Here is a 17774-nt window from a genome sequence, read left to right as displayed (position 1 = left end):
TATACTACATATGCGTAGCATGACGAAATCAGAGATCAATATTTTAATTAGACTGTCTTCAATAACAACTTATTCAAATTCAATATTGTTCATTTGTTGCTCGGCTTCGTCGGATGAAGCTTCAATTTTCTTCTTCTTCAAATGCAACAAGTGAATGCACTGATACAAGGAGCGAGTTAATAGCTTCCGTTCAACGTTTTCAAGTGAAAACTAATATGACGTTGCTTTCAACGGGTTGCCCAACATCATAAGAAAATTGTAAAAATGATTAAAGAAAACTTCTCTGCAACGTTTTGTGTATTGTCTGTTATCATCATTATGATATATATATAACTTGTTTATAAGGATTTTAAATATGTTTTCAGTTTATGTTTTGTGGTAAAGCATGCCTTTCAGAGACTTGTAAACATAAAGAAAAGTGACACTGCAAATTTCCTTTCTCAAGTAGTACTGAACATTTCGCTCATGGTATTGTAAAATATCTACATAAAAATCACCTGTGTCTAAAAAAATGTCATTTCTCCCTACTTTAAAGAACTGGTTGTCAGGCGCGTAGCTACGTTTACGTCAAAACGCCCGGGCGTACACTTGAATTTTGGTAAAAGAATACTTTTAATATCAATGAATTAAAAGGAACAGGTTCAAATCATATAAGCCTTTTAAATCATTCTTCATTATCAATATGGCTTGTATAATTGCGAATAAAAATGGTGAAATTTACTTTCAAACAAAAGGTATCGTATTATACATGCGTTCATTTTCTGTCAAAGTCTGAATTTACTGTGAATTGTACTTTCTTTCCCTTTGTCGAGCAAACAAGACATACTAATCCTAGATTACGTAGGCGGCGTCAACATAATGTTCAGCATGTTATTAAAAGTTTTTTTTTTTATATCAATAACTTTGTTAAACATGCATGAAATTTTATGAAAGTTGGACATACATTTAATTTTCCTGTATTTTCCGATAATTATAAAAGAAATTTCGTTTTGCAGTTACAGCCGATTACATTGCGTATGTAGGTAGAAATAATATCGTTAATTAACTTGCTTGCAAGCTGAACCGTGAAGAAATTATTAGTTTAGGTAAACTACCCTCCTTAGAATAGCCTAGTCCTACAGATAGATAGGTTTTACGAAATTAGCAGAAGCTTTTTTTATTTATGATTAATGAAACAAAAATTTAAAGGAATCTTGTTTTAATTTTTCAATTTATGGAATTATATCTTTTCGCAATTAACAGACGAGCTGGTATTATTTTAATACACTTGAAAATCTATCAAAATTAATTATTTCATGTCCATTAACGAAATTTGCGCACAAAAAGGGGTCTTGATTGAATGACTGCTTTGCCCAATGACTCCCTTTAAACATATTCTAAAGTAACTGGTTTGGACATTTTCTCTAAAACCAAATCAACACCATGAATTATTATAAATTAAACATTAAAGATAAACAAATTAGGCTCTAAACTGTTGCTTTTGATGAGTTTTTTTTTATGACAGAACAGGTATCTCTTTCTTGATATCTCGTTCGCTTCAGGGTGCTTCGCCCTCGAACCCACTACTGTATGACCTGGACACTTTGGGGGCCCTCAGACCCATTGTCGAGCTTCAGGCGTACAAGTTAAAACGTCCTGGCTACACCACTGGTTGTTGACTGTAATAATCCGGAATCGTGAACAGCGATGGGTATTCCAAATAGTATTTGTTAGAGTTCAGTCTCTCTAAATAAAACCTCCTACTAGACAGAAGCAGCCAAAACTACATGAACTATCCGTGAAAGAAGTAATATATCTAGATATCTTAAAATTGAGAGCTTAGACTACTATATGTGTTATAGTAGTCCAATTAAGGAGGGAGGTTATAAGCAGCTACAGGTTGAACAATTTTATTATCATCTTTATTTAAAATTCTTTATTTTCTTGAAGTCTTTTAACTCAGTTTTTCAAGAGTTTGTATAGTAATTATAACTTTAGTATATCAAATTGGCATTTTTTAAAAGTTATTCCATAGCTCTTTATTAATATAAAACTCAATCTAATTATCGTAAATAGCCTAGTGAACGGAATATGCTAGGATTCAAAACTTATGGATTAACAAATTGTCTAGTTTTTTTAAAATTTAAATTAAAGCAGCAACCATTTGATTTTCTGTGAGGGGGGGGGGACTTGTCGCAAAAAAATAGATCGTTCTTTGAAAAATAAAATTTGTCCGAAAAAAAATCCAAAGCCCCCCTCTCCCGTAAATCAAATGGTTGCTGCCTATTAAGGTGACGGTAAAAATTTAAAAAAAATATGGATTTCAAAGGAAAATTTAACTTTCCCGCCGAATTTACTTATACAATGTAGTTATCATTATCTGAAAGTAAAATATTAACTTCAAAGTGTTAAATCATAATTTTGATAACATTATGTATCTATATTGATAAATATTTCAATCTAAATAGTATATGTATTTGAATCTAGCTGAAAAAATGTTAAAATTATCATTTAGAGCTCTTGTTAAGGTTAGAGACTACGCTTCATGTTGCCATGTGACCGTTCCCGCTGACAACTTGACTTCCAGTTCCCGTACAAATTTATTGACGTTTAAGAAAATGTAAATAAAGAGCATGTAGTATTTAAATATGAACATTTAACTTACTAAACAAGGGAATTAAGTGAAAAATAACCATGGCTGAAAAGAAATTTGGCGGTGCACCATTTGGAACACAGACTGCAAGGTTAACAATATAAGTTTGCAAACTTTTTTTTTATCCATATGATTTAATTTGCCACCCTTCAGACTGACTGAAGAATGATGTGTATGCTATTATCATGCTATGCGTTTTACTGTATCAAACGTCTTTATTCTGCAGCAACAATTATAATGAATTGTTCTCCCGCTGGTTTTAATCAGTTGTCTTTCGTGTCTTTCTTATACTTTTATTATACTACAGAGTTAGAACTGTCTATTAAACCAAATACACCTTATCGCTATTTGTCTGCCATTACTGAATATCTCACAGGTTCCCATAAAATTTTGACATCATAAACGAACAAAATATCTGACGCCACAATGGAAAAGTGATTGTTGGATGCGCCGAATGATAAGGTGTATTATTGTTCGAGATTACTCTGACGTCCAACGGCTGTTTTGCCAGACATTAGCTCAATTTAGCTGGGGCCTTGGGATGTCAGAGCTCGTCCCATATCAAAAAGTGGATATTTGCCCGTCCAAAATAAATGCGCTGCTTCGTAGCTTCTGGTGCCAAAAGACGGCAATGAAATTATATAAATCGGGTATCAATTTGTTCATTTTTCATTTATTTCTTCATTTATGTGTATTATAGCCAAGGCGTCACAGAAAAAGAATAAGATGGCCTTGAAATACATCATAATTATTAGGACTAAGTTCTGTCCTGTGTGAACTTGTTGTAAACTATAATGTACATCAATTCAAATGAGAAAACTAATGGCCTAATTATGGTTACTTTTTAATTTTTGAAATCATTTATCCATGTACCTTTTTATGCCCCACCTACGATAGTAGAGGGGCATTATGTTTTCTGGTCAGTGCGTCCGTCCGTCCGTCTGTCCGTTCATCTGTCCGTCTGTCCCGCTTCAGGTTAAAGTTTTTGGTCAAGGTAGTTTTTGATGAAGTTTAAGTCCAATCGACTTCAAACTTAGTACGCATGTCCCCTATGATATGATCTTTCTAATTTTAATGCCAAATTAGAGTTTTTACCCCAATTTCACGGTCCACTGAACATGGAAAATGATAGTGCGAGTGGGGCATTCGTGTACTGAGGACACATTCTTGTTGTAAATATTATGTTTATCTTAATTTCTGATGTAAAAGAATAAAGTTTTCTCATATAAAAGTTGGTTATTATACCTAAACGAATTATTTTTAGTTACATATATTTTATTTCAGTCTTTTTTTTATTGATTCATTCAGATTAATGATAAGAAGAATTAATTGATAGGCAGATTTGAAATATATAACAGGTGTTTAAATTGCATTGTTTGATTCATTTATAATTTACCCATTGTCAATCATCAATTTAATGATTATCAAATTTATATGATAACACACGTTTAGTTAAAGATCTGTGTGTTATAATAGAAGTAAGTCAAAGGTAATAATTTAATCGTGTAACTTAATGAATTTACACATTAAAGTTTTTTGTAAATTTTGAAATAGTCTTCTTTTATTAATTATTTCACATTGTGAATTATTCTAAATATATAAGTCCATAGAAAAAAATCTGTAACTTCACAGTTTTTTCATGTTTCACAGATTAAAATGCTTAACTTATTTTAATAAAATTGAGAATTGAAATGGGGAATATGTCAAAGACACAACATCCCAACCATTGAGCAGAAAAGAGCTGAATGCCACCAAATGTTCTCAAAACAGCAAGAAAATTCAGCTGGTCTCTAAACAAAAATGTGTACATTTGTAGGTCACTGTATGCACTGGTGTCAGATTAGTGTATTTTACACCTATCCCTATTTCATACAAAACTTTGTTGTGTTTGGTTTGTCTTGACACAGTTGTTACAGTTGTAAATGAGTCAATTACTAAGTTTTTATATTTTAATGCAGTATACATTTTCACTGAAAACATATGGTCATGACATTTAAGCTTTCTTAATTTCTTTATGAATTGTTTCAGATTTGACGTGTCTGGTGTTCATCCAAAAAGTAAATATCCTGGAACTTTTACAGAAATTGCATATGATAAATATTCTACAGATGAACTTGTGAGTACTTTATTGTAAAAAAAGGTGATACCATGTATTCAGTACTTACTGATAACTATAAAGCAAAAAGATATAAATATATGATCCCTATTTTACTACATGTATAATACAAATGTACCAGTTTCCTGAAAACATCTCTGGAAATATTAAAGACAAAGTGAATCTGTTTAAGCTTAATCTTGCTAATTTTTAATGTACATGTATCACAGAGAAACTAATGGTAAAATGCTGGTTTTGAACGAAATGTGCGAGACAGCATCAATGTTAACCTTGGTTGTTTGTTTTTTTTATGCCAAATAATGAAAAATGAAACAAAATGAAGATATTTCTTGTCTTTGATTTAGAAACAAATAAAGAAAGGTTGAAATTCATAAATTAATAAGAATTTAATTAGATTTAGTAAAATATTAGGTTTAATTAAATGTATATAATACAGAATATTTGTAAATTTGTTGTCTACTATTGTCTTTTAAAAATTACTGTATTTTTTAGAAAAGAAAGCTTGGGCCTGGAGCTTACGATGTCAGCCATGGTGGGTTTAGTAAAAAGTCTGTTGAATTACGAGCAGACGGCCCTGGATGGTCTAGACAGTATGAAGTAGAAAAATTAGCGGCATTACCTCACCTCCTTAATAAAGATCAATGGGAAATGAAGAGGATGCTGGTAAGTTATGGTATTTTGTAAAATCTGACTGGTTCAGAATCTAAAGGACTATGGGTAATCTCACTGTTAGTACACCAAAATGAAAATAATATTACATCATTGGATGGATTTTGATTGTTAAGTACGTTTTAAACCAATCACAACATTTTGGTGTTAGCTTTTAAAAATATTACCCAGAATGCATAAGATTTTGAAACGGAATTTAAATTGCAGTGTCTAGTACTTTTGATTTGATGGTAGAATTTGGATGTTGAGGACAATCCAATGAGATACGGTGTTGATGACTTGTTTCTTGTAATTTAATGTTCTTTTCCTTAGTCTTGAATGATTTATTGTCTTATAGATGAGTATCTATATACATGTAGCTTCACCATGGCCATATGACTTTTTTTTCAAAGTTACACTTTCTTCTCCATAGTAACTAAATTTGTAATATACAATGGTTTAAATGTGTTAAATGATCAAACATGTATCCTATCAAATGACATGCCTGTTAAAAATGAATAATAAATAATCTTTTATTCTTAACATTGACAGTCTAGACATACCCAAATTTTATTTACTCCATATACATGTATATTTACTTTCTCCTTGGGTAGTAATAACATTGATAAACTCAAGTGGATTTTAAGTTTTTATGATTTTATTGATTCATGGAAGATAGATATATATTTGTATTTAACTTTAAGTGGACTTCGAAAAATTTAATCTGGTTTTTATTTTAAGTAAATAAAAGGAATGAAAAGAAATAAATTGAAAGTATACAAAAAAAGGAAACATTTTAATTGTACCCACCCAACCTGTGAAAGAAGCTTTTCTTGTTAAATAGAAATGTACAAGGTGTTTGAGACTTTATTTTTGTAAGCTTTTATTTAAACCCTGTACTGTTGATTTTAAAGACCTTAATCTCGGAAAGGTAAATTTCATTATATATCTTTTAATAACTTTTATTGATTTAAGAGATCTTAACCTTGAAAGTATCACATTTTTTTGTTTGGTATTTTATAATGATTGTAGAATGTTATATTTCATTGTATCACTAAGTGAAGTTTTCTACATAGTGATTTCAGACAGTATGATAAATTTAAACAAGATGCCTATATGGATTATGTTGTAGGCCAACATACATGTATAGTAAATTCAAAAATTATTGTGAGGTATTTAATTATGTGACCCTGTGTCAGAGTAGAGGGGGGATAGGAGGGGTCTTGATCCCGAAATCCCGGACTTGAAAAAACGAAATCCCGAATTTAAATAAAGCAAATCCCGACATCCTGAAATCTGAAAAAAAGGATTCCCTGGTCCCGAAAGGGTCAATCCCGAAATCCCGAGCTTAAAAACACCCGATCTCGGAGTCCCGATAAAGGTCCTATCCCCCCTCAGAGTATCACAATAATGAGAACTCGCATTTTGATATCATCTGTAAGCAGCTTTTCTTGCAATCTCAATAATAAATCTCCCAATTCTGTCCATTCACCAAAAATTGAAATAATTTCTGAATTGTATATAGTAGCTGAAAGAACTCATTTGCTATTACCTCTTATGTTTCTTATGATTCCCAACTGAGTCACTTACAAAAAATTTGAGCCAATTCAGAAATATGTAAGTGTTGATTTAAACCGTTAGCAGTGGACAAAAAGGTTAGATAAATATATGCCATTGCTGAAATTGAAAAGACTGAGAGTACAAATAATGCTCAAAGAATTTATAATATCATACTTTATGCTATGATAAAAAATAACAAACAATTGATTGGTTGTTAGTAAATTGTATATAAGTTAGTGATGTACTTTGGCCTTCTGGTTTTCTCCACTATCACAATTTTTAAGGGACCTCATTGGCAGTGACCTTATAAATTCATCTTCATCTTTAATCAAAGATTTCAATTTTTGAACCCTGCTCATGGCAAAAATGTTAGACTCAGATCTTTCTTGACGAGAAAGGATAGTTTTGCTGTCAAAAGTTAGTGGTTCTTGAAGGTACTATAGCTTTCTCCACCAGTTAAAAGCCTGGACGTCATGATACATTGTACTTACACGTATTTCGAAAGATTCAAAACTGAATAATGTATTAAATATTACAATACAACAGATACATCAATCAATAATAGTTATTTAGTTTGTATTGATCTACGAAGCTTTTAACAGTATTTGATTAATATGACAGGTTGTTAGCTAATAAAACATTTATACCTCTTTAATGATGAACGTTGTTAGCTAATTAAACATTTATGTGGTTTCATGTAGCCTGATGTAGGGTGATTGATTTATTTATTTAAAATGAAGACTTGGGTATTTCTTTGTAGAAAAAGTTTACATAGAAATATAAATATTTTATTACAAATGTACATAGCAGACAATAATTGTCTCATTGATATACCGGTACGTTTCAAAATTTAAAAAAAATCTTATAAGCTGATTTTGATGAACTTGAAGGGCCTTGGTAGAACCGTAATAAACTATTTCAGGTTATAACATACAATAACTTGAATTTTTATACCCTTTCATTGTATAGAAGAATTTTGTAACGACCAGAATACCATCTAACATATTTACTGCAATGATCTACGAGTACTTGTATTATAAATAAATAATTGATGTAGATATACCACAGTGTTATTTAAAGTTACAGAATTCAATCAGAAACAAACTGTCCAACATACTGTAAATTCAGAAATTATTGTGGCATTTATTATTGCGATTTTGTCATTTTAGACTTAAATGCGATTTTAATTTTTACGATTTTGAGAAAAATCCTGTTTAAATCATAAAATATTTCAAAATGCGAGTTTAAATTATTGCGTTTACAACTCTGTCGCATTTTTCACAATAATAAAACCTTCGCAATAATTTCTGAATTTACAGTAGTATGACCTAGATTTCATGGTTCATGAGATTTGATGTAATGTTAGACCAGTATCACAATATTGATTCAGGAGGGAATTCCATCACATGTGTTTAAGGGCAACATAACGGAGGGCAAATGAGGCAATTGCCCCTCCAATTTAAAAATTTAAGGAGTTTTTATTTGTCCCTACGCACTTTAATAGTCAAATTTTGAAGTTTGTGAAATAAAGTTGAAATACAAAATCTTGTTTTCTCTAATTCATAGTCTAATTATTTAAAAAAAAAAAAAAGAATTAAGGATGATACTTAGACGCACATCTTGCTTAAATTCCTTACCCCCTTTGCAGCATCTATAAGTATATGACACATACTATCACATTGATAATTTGCTGTTGTTTGTATTGTATACAATAACAAAGAGATTTTGAATGACAGATTTTAGTATTTTTCAAGAAGGATATAATTTGTAATCTTTTGTTTGTAATAGGTGAGGAAACTGGGTCCAGGTTCATATGATATTAAAGATTTTGTTGAGGCATCAGATGAAAAACCAAGAAGTAAATTTGGAATATGCCAAACTCTCTCACAGAGATTCAGAGAAAAAACTGTTGTAAGTATGACTATTGGATCATATGAGAGTAAAACAATCTTTATTTGAATATAGAAGTGGAATTGTGAAAAAAGGGGGAAAGTTGATATTTTTCAGATGAAAATGTATAAAGAAAAATGGTAATAGGGAATGTGTTTAAGGGATGACAGCCCAACCTAAAAAAAAACCAGAAAACATCCTTAGGCCACCAATGGGTCTTCAATGTAGCGAGAAATAGCATTGAAACAGTCGAATGACATGATTTTGTTTATCATTTGACAAATGAAAACACTTGCTCCATTTGTTAAAATGGTATGGGTCAAAATAAAAGCTAATGAAAACAGACCTAGTTTATTCACAAAGAAGAAACCATCAATATTTTAGTGAAATACATCCGATTTTTACTTTTACCAGATTGACACACCAGGCCCAGGAACATATGGTGATGGTGGTGTCCCACATGCTGCCAAAGAAGATAAAGAGCAAAAGTCAACCAGCACAATAGGAATGTTAGATGCTAAGTCTTCATCAAAAAGAAACCTACCAACTGTAGTAAGTTTAAGATTCAAACAGATACAACTATCTAAAATCTGTAAAGAAGATTTTGTAAATGGGCTGTTAAAGCAATGTACAACTTACCTTCTTTTTTAAAATTTTTTTTTTTTTTGGTGGGGGGGGGGTATTTTTGCAGTTATTATTTTAGTTAACAAAGAAGGAGAATAAAAATCCTTAAAAAATATTCTAATGGTAAAATGGTTATTCGTATTTTTTAACTTTGAAACATTTAAAAAATTCATTTATTTCATATATTCCAATTTTCACTATTTGATGAAAAATTGTATTTTCCTGGATATTTGATTTTAAGACTTTGTATACAAGCCAAGCAATAGTCCATTAAACATTTAAGATCATGGTTTCCCTTGATCAATGAAATCAACAAAAAAATCGTACCTCAGGAATAATGAATCCACAGTATATTAATTTTAATATATGTATATTGTTTATTTTTTAGCTCACCTGGCCCAAAGGGCCAAGTGAGCTTTTCTCAGCACTTGGCGTCCGGCGTCCGGCGTCCGTCGTCTGTCGTCCGTCGTCTGTCGTCCGTCGTCTGTCGTCCGTCGTCGTCTGGCGTCGTTAACTTTTACAAAAATCTTCTCCTCTGAAACTACTGGGCCAAATTTAACCAAACTTGGCCACAATCATCATTGGGGTATTTAGTTTAAAAAATGTGTCTGGTGACCCGGTCAACCAACCAAGATGGCCGCCATGGCTAAAAATAGAACATAGGGGTAAAATGCAGTTTTTGGCTTATAACTCAAAAACCAAAGCATTTAGAGCAAATCTGACAGGGGTAAAATTGTTCATCAGGTCAAGATCTATCTGCCCTGAAATTTTCAGATGAATCGGACAACCCGTTGTTGGGTTGCTGCCCCTGAATTGGTAATTTTAAGGAAATTTTACTGTTTTTGGTTATTATCTTGAATATTATTATAGATAGAGATAAAACTGTAAACAGCAATAATGTTCAGCAAAGTAAGATTTACAAATAAGTCAACCTGACCCAAATGGTCAGTTGACCCCTTTAGGAGTTATTGCCCTTTATAGTCAATTTTTAACCATTTTTCGTAAATCTTAGTTATCTTTTAGAAAAATCTTCTCCTCTGAAACTACTGGGCCAAATTAATCCAAACTTGGCCACAATCATCTTTGGGGTATCTTGTTTAAAAAATGTGTGGCGTGACCTGGTCAACCAACCAAGATGGCCGCCACGGCTAAAAATAGAACAAAGGGATAAAATGCAGTTTTTGGCTTATAACTCAAAAACCAAAGCATTTTGAGGAAATCTGACGTGGGATAAAAATGTTTATCAGGTCAAGATCTATCTCCCCTGAAATTTTCAGATGAATCGGTCAATCGGTTGTTGGGTTGCTGCCCCTGAATTGGTAATTTTGAGGAAATTTTGCTGTTTTTGGTTATTATCTTGAATATTATTATAGATAGAGATAAACTGTAAACAGCAATAATGTTCAGCAAAGTAAGATCTACAAATAAGTCAACATGACCAAAATGTTCAGTTGACCCGTTTAGGAGTTATTGCCCTTTATAGTCAATTTTTAACCATTTTTCGTAAATTAAAGTAATCTTTTACAAAAATCTTCTCCTCTGAAACTACTGGGCCAAATTAATCCAAACTTGGCCACAATCATCTTTGGGGTATCTAGTTTTAAAAATGTGTGGCGTGACCTGGTCAACCAACCAAGATGGCCGCCACCGCTAAAAATAGAACATAGGGGTAAAATGCAGTTTTTGGCTTATAACTCAAAAACCAAAGCATTTAGAGCAAATCTGACATGGGGTAAAAATGTTTATCAGGTCAAGATCTATCTCCCCTGAAATTTTCAGATGCATCGGTCAATCGGTTGTTTGGTTGCTGCCCTGAATTGGTAATTTTGAGGAAATTTTGCTGTTTTTGGTTATTATCTTGAATATTATTATAGATAGAGATAAACTGTAAACAGCAATAATGTTCAGCAAAGTAAGATCTACAAATAAGTCAACATGACCAAAATGGTCAGTTGACCCCTTTAGGAGTTATTGCCCTTTATAGTCAATCTTTAACCATTTTTCATAAATCTAAGTAATCTTTTACAAAATCTCCACTGAAACTACTAGGCCACAATCATCTTTGGGGTATCTAGTTTGAAAAATGTGTCCGATGACCTGGCCATTCAACCAAGATGGCCGCCACGGCTAAAAATAGAACATAGGGGTAAAATGCAGTTTTTGGCTTATAACTATGAAACCAAAGCATCTAGAGCAAATCTGACAAGAAGTTTAATTGTTAATCAAGGCAATATCTATCTGCCCTGAATTTTTCTGATGAATCGGACAACTGGTTGTTGGGTTGCTGCCCTCCAATTGGTAATTTTTAAAGAAATTTTGCCGTTTTTGGTTATCTTGAATACTATTATAGATAGCGATAAACTGTAAACAGCAATAATGTTCAGCAAAGTAAGATCTACAAATAAGTCAACATGACCTAAATGGTCAATTGACCCCTTAAGGAGTTATTGCCCTTTATAGTCAATTTTTAACAATTTTCATTAATTTGGTAAATTTATGTAAATTTTTACCAAATATAGTTCTCTGTTACTAATGGGCAAAGTTCATTATAGATATAATTGTAAGAAGCAAAATCGTTCAGTAAAGTAAGAACTTCAAACACATCACCATCACCAAAATACAATTTTGTCATGAATCCATTTGTGTCCTTTGTTTAATATGCACATAGACCAAGGTGAGCGACACAGGCTCTTTAGAGCCTCTAGTTTTTAACCGGATTTTTGTGACAAAAATGTCGGTTATTGATTTGGGGATGTACGGCGGGCGGCCGGGCGGTCGGGCGGTCGGGCGGGCGGGCGGGCGGGCGGCAATCAAATGTTGTCCGTGCATTAACTCATGAACCGTTCAACCAAAGCTTTTAAAATTTTAATATGTTATTACTGACAACTATACGAAGGTCAAGTTCAATAATGGCGATTTTGACTTTTACCGTTCAGGAGTTATGGTTCTTGAAAGATTGAAAAATGGAGTTGTCCGTGCATTTACGCATGAACTGTTCTACCAAAGCTTCCCAAATTTTAATATGTTGTTACTTATGAAAGAATGGAGGTCAAGTTCAATAATGACGAATTTGACTTTTACCGTTCAGGAGTTATGGTTCTTGAAAGATTGAAAAATGGAGTTTCCAGTCGTGTCCGTGCATTTATGCATGAACTGTTCTACCAAAGCTTCCGAAATTTTAATATGCTGTTACTGATGACAAAATGGAGGTCAAGTTCAATAATGACGATTTTGACTTTTACCGTTCAGGAGTTATGGTTCTTGAAAGATTGAAAAATGGTTTTTCCCGTCGTGTCCGTGCATTTTCTCATGAACCATTCAACCAAAGCTTTTGAAATTTTAATATGTTGTTACTGATGACAAAATAGAGGTCAAGTTCAATAATGACGATTTTGACTTTTACCGTTCAGGAGTTATGGTTCTTGAAAGATCGTAAAATGGCGTTTCCATTCAGGTTGTTGCATTTACTCATGAACCATTCAATCTAAGCTTTTCAAATTTTAATATGTTGATTGATGACAAAATGGAGGTCAAATTTGATATTGACGATTTTCACTTTCACCATTCATCAGTAATGGTTCTTGTGATATTGCCAGGACACAAATAAATGTTAATAAATCCGGTTTGCTGTCGTTGTGACAGCCTCTTGTTATTACATATTATTATTTATTAACTATTATTTAAGGGTTCACAACTTGGTCCTGGTACCTATGAGTTTAAAAGTTTTGCTGATCAGACAACTGGAAAGGTGACCAGCTTACGAGGACCGTATGATCTGTTTTCTGGAGATAGAAACAAACCCATTTCAGATGGACATTTTGCTGCACCAGTATGTATAAAAAAAAAATTGTCAATTTTGATATTTTAGCACTTTCATCTTAGGCATCAAATAAACCAAAATATGACTACAACCAAAATGCCCCAATTTACAGCAGGAATGTAAAGAAAGATGAAAGAAAGAAATGTAATGAAGAATATTTGTTGACATACTATAAATAATACCTAAGCATCTATTTTTTGAAAAAAAAGTCAAATGATGAGTTATCTGTCTTATATAAGGTCAGTATATAGAATGGACAATTTACAAAGATAAAGAACTAGACTGTGGTTTAATGCTAAGTGAAATTTAAAACTATTAAAAACATAAAATAAGCACCTACAAAACAATAAAAGACAAAAAAAAATAATATGGCAGTCCAATATATTTTGATCTAAAAGACCTTCTCAGGCTTCTGTCATAACAAGAGGATAAAATAAATGAAGTGAATTAAATGAAGCTGTGTTTGAATATTTTTTTTAATTTATTTAGAAATTAGCCAATCTTGGTCCTGGCCAATATAACCTCAGATCTTTTGCTGATGATTGGGGAACGATACACAGAAAAAGACATGGTAAATTTGGTAAAGTGGACAGAACTCCAAAAGTTCCAACAGAAAGGATATTTTGTAGTACCCTTCAGCAATGTCCTAAAGAAGAGGTAAAACATAAGCATGTCTTAGTCGATGAAATTTTGATCTTTACTGTTAAGAATATTGGTGTATTGTCAGTGATTGAAAAGCTGACATTTAAGAAGTTTTTCATTTTTCCATAAATAAAATGCTTTGAAATAATTTTTTGTAAATTAGTTTGTTGTATTAGTACATTGAACATTCATTGAAATGAAAACTAAGAGATAGTTTGAATTTTGTTGAAAACCACATGCATGGAAAATAGATCATTTAAAAAAAAATATCATTTAACTACAGGCTTTAAAAATAATTCTTTTTTATCAGCCAATTGCTTTTAGGCACCTTCATTTTAATGGAAATAGAATGCTCAAGATGTAATTCAATAATGAAGAGTTTTTCATCTTTCTTTTCAGAATACTCCAGGTCCAGGTCGCTATGAGCCTGGTGAACTGTCTAAACCACAATCAGTTAATGCTCCAGGATTTTTGTCAACATCTAAAAGAAATGATAAACTTTCACAGAAATTCTTTACCCAAAACTTTGTAAGTACAATAATTTGTATCAGTTCACTGAACATGAAAATGTGATAAATGTACAAGAATTTCATGTACTTTGCTTGATAATATGAGTCAGTTTCTAAACTCAGGTATTTATTACTTTATTGTTTGAATGTCTTTATTTATAAATGCAAGAGATTAAAAACAGTATAGAAAAAATGTCAGACTTTCTGAAATGTTTTTTAGCTCACTTGGCGTCCGTCGTCCATCGTCTGTCGTCATTAACTTTTACAAAAATCTTCTCCTCTGAAACTACTAGGCCAAATTTAACTAAACTTGGCCCCAATCATCTTTGGGGTATCTAGTTTTAAAAATGTCCCGTGACCCGGCAAACCAACCAAGATGGCCACCATGGCTAAAAATAGAACATAGGGGTAAAATGTAGATTTTGGCTTATAACTCTGAAACAAAAGCATTTAGAGCAAATCTGACATGAGGTTAAATTGTTAATCAAGTCAAGATCTATCTGCCCTGAAATTTTCAGATGAATAGACAACTGGTTGTTGGGTTGCTGCCCCTGAATCGGAAATTTTTATGGAAATTTAGCCGTTTTTGGTTATTATCTTGAATACTATTATAGATAGTAAACAGCAATAATGTTCAGCAAAGTAAGATCTACAAATAAGTCAACATGACCAAAATGGTCAGTTGACCCCTTAAAGAGTTATTGTCCTTTATAGTAAATTTTTAACAATTTTCATTAATTTGGTAAATTTTTGTAAATTTTTACAAAATATTTTCCTCTGTAACTAAAGGGCCAAGTTTATTATAGACAGAGAAAATTGTAAGTAGCAAGAATGTTCAGTAAAGTAAGATCTACAAACACATCACCATCACAAAAACACAATTTTGTCATGAATCCATCTGTGCCTTTTGTTTAATATGCACATAGACCAAGGTGAGCGACACAGGCTCTTAAGAGCCTCTAGTTTTTATATCCCAATTTGTTAGAACTGTTAGGGTAAAATGGTGGTGCACAAAAGAATGAATTTTAATCTTTCTATGATTTCAGAACCCTGTTGGTCCAGGTCGTTATGATGTACAGAAGTTTGATGAAGCACAGCATCGTAATGGCACTGAAAGTGTGTTCAAATCAAAAACAGGAAAACTGTCTCTAGCTATGGATAAATTCCTTCAGTAAGTATCACTAAGTTTGAATATTAAAAAAAATTGTACATTATTATTAAAAGCAATTCTTGAGTTCTTTTGTGTGAATTTGGTGTTCACATAGATCAATGAATTTAAAAGCCATAAAACACATTTGAAACCAACTGTGGATTATTTTAAGAACCAAAGCAAACATTAAATGGCAATGTTTCAATCAACATTTCAGACTGAATCATTCCTGATTTTACTCCTGGTAAACTTTTAAAGAAATGTCATCTTATACTATCCTTGATATAAAATTGAAAACTGAGATTGCCTTTGATTTCTGTTGGTACTTAAGTAAAAGTTGATCAAACTAAAAGTCTGATGCCCTTTACAGTTTTAAAATCTAAGGATTCAGTATTAATTCTCTATAAGTCTGTCAAAATTGAGGCATTTTGTTTGCAGGTCACACAAACGGAAGAGTGGTAAAAACAAAAGAAAATCCAGGAAAAAATCATTTTGAATTAATGTTTATTTGTTCAAACTTAATTGATGTTCATTGTGATAATTTATATTGTTTCTAATAATAAAGATGTATTTATTTCTTGTTTTTTGTTTTGTTTCACTGTTTTGGGTTGTTTATTTAGTGCAACAATGATTTTATAGAGTATGACTAAACACCTATGGTTGGAGAAAAACAAGTATAAACCAATATCAACCTGTATAAATTAAAAGTCTAACAAGACTTGATGAAAATGTTTCCCCAGCTTGCATAGTTCAGTAATGAGCCCACTTCATTTTCTGATTTTATTTTGATAATTAAAGGATTAAAGAATTCAAGGGACACTTATTAACTAATTGTGCAACATGTGGGAGAAAAATCATTGAATTGAGTTGCCAAATTTCAATTGTTGAGATTTTATTTTATTTTCCTTCTTGGAATAACTGTCAATATTTCAATTACAGGGAAAGAGTAAGAGCCAAGGATGTTAGACTAGAAGACAGAGTCTTCCTTGTAGCACCTGAAAAACCAGAAAGCTACATGAAAAGGACAAAAACCCAGATGAACTATAACCCTAGAGGAGACTATGCGTCCCAGCGAGCCGTTACAGTAATATAACCTGCACCAACCAACCCACTGCTTGTCAACACTCCACACTGTTTTATGTTTAATTTTTTGTTACATTTTTGTGACATAATTGTAAACAATCAATAATATGTGTTTTACCATGTAAAAATCCATTATACCATATCATGATTTGAAAATGATTTTAATTAAGCAAATAATGTACACGAATTTTTCACAAAACTTACATTTTTTAGCTAATCATCATTGCTAGTGACTTAAAAATTTCAAAACATTTCCTCAATATTTGTTCATTCATTTGAACCCAATAAGTCAAGCGGCTTCACATTTAGCTGTGTGACATTATTCAGTATTTAGAAAGAATTCAAATTTAGTATTGCAAATTTCTTACTTCTTATTGTTTCTTCTTATTGTTTATGTTTGTCATCATTTCGAAAAAATGAGGGAAAAAAGGAAATATTACATCCAGAATGAATGTTTACAGTTTGGTTTTTTATTAGTTGTGTACAAGAATATCTAAGTAGTTCTGTGTGGTGGTGTTAAGTTATTTTCATTAGACAATTTAGTTTGTGTGATCGTGTTATAAAGAGTGGGATAATCCACCCTTTCATTGTGGTGATTTAAAAAAAAAATCCAAGTCTTTTTCCTAACCCTGTTTTATTACAGTTTCTTGTTTATTTCGTTGTTTTACCCTTTTGAATTTACCCTAAAGACCAGTTTATTGTTACATTTCCTATTTTGTTTATTTCTTTGATTTGTTTTGCATAAATATTTCAAAATAATGGTTTCTACATTTTTGGGCAAACAAAACAGTTTACCAGTTTAAAAGTATTATAGATGAATTGTTATTATATTAAAAAAAAAAGGAGAAAAACTAAAGAAAAAATGTATAAGAACACAAAACTGTGTCACCATTTTTTTTTAAAAAGACTTGCATTTGTTCCATGCACAACAAAGAGAAGGGTCTTAGTTAATAAACGAAAATCTTGTGCCTTGTGACATGCAAAAAGTTGTATTTAACCAGTTTTAAAGTTTTATCTCCAGTTGTCTATTCGCAACTAGAAATGTTGAAGTTTCTGATTGGTCCTAACAGTTTGTGTCTAACCTTTGGATTAAAAGTTTT

General features: G+C 31.8%; 1 protein-coding gene across 2 annotated transcripts; it reads left to right on the top strand.

Annotated features, from left to right (window-relative positions):
- Positions 1-2524: 2524 nt before the first annotated feature.
- Positions 2525-16789, top strand: LOC139488592 (ciliary microtubule-associated protein 2-like). Of its 2 annotated transcripts, none has more exons than XM_071274315.1 (10): positions 2525-2723; positions 4661-4748; positions 5241-5411; positions 8745-8867; positions 9261-9398; positions 13156-13299; positions 13780-13947; positions 14332-14460; positions 15488-15612; positions 16531-16789. In XM_071274315.1, the coding sequence occupies exons 1-10, from the start codon at positions 2674-2676 to the stop codon at positions 16682-16684; spliced, it is 1290 nt and encodes a 429-aa protein (XP_071130416.1). In that variant the 5' UTR covers positions 2525-2673; the 3' UTR covers positions 16685-16789. The 2 variants fall into 2 exon arrangements, with proteins under 2 accessions (XP_071130416.1, XP_071130424.1); XM_071274323.1 differs by lacking the exon at positions 16531-16789 and adding an exon at positions 16030-16172 and having other exon boundaries at positions 2541-2723.
- Positions 16790-17774: the final 985 nt, after the last annotated feature.

This window comes from Mytilus edulis, chromosome 1 (assembly GCF_963676685.1).
Source record: "Mytilus edulis chromosome 1, xbMytEdul2.2, whole genome shotgun sequence".
NCBI lineage: Eukaryota > Metazoa > Mollusca > Bivalvia > Mytilida > Mytilidae > Mytilus > Mytilus edulis.
Note: the sequence above shows the minus strand (reverse complement) of the source record. Positions and strands in the feature narration are given on the sequence as shown.

Coding starts and splice junctions, on each gene's coding strand:
- LOC139488592 (XM_071274315.1), top strand. CDS start 2,674: ATGGCTGAAAAGAAATTTGGCGGTGCACCATTTGGAACACAGACTGCA. Junction 4,749..5,240: donor AATATTCTACAGATGAACTT/GTGAGTACTTTA, acceptor TGTATTTTTTAG/AAAAGAAAGCTTGGGCCTGG. Junction 5,412..8,744: donor GGGAAATGAAGAGGATGCTG/GTAAGTTATGGT, acceptor TGTTTGTAATAG/GTGAGGAAACTGGGTCCAGG.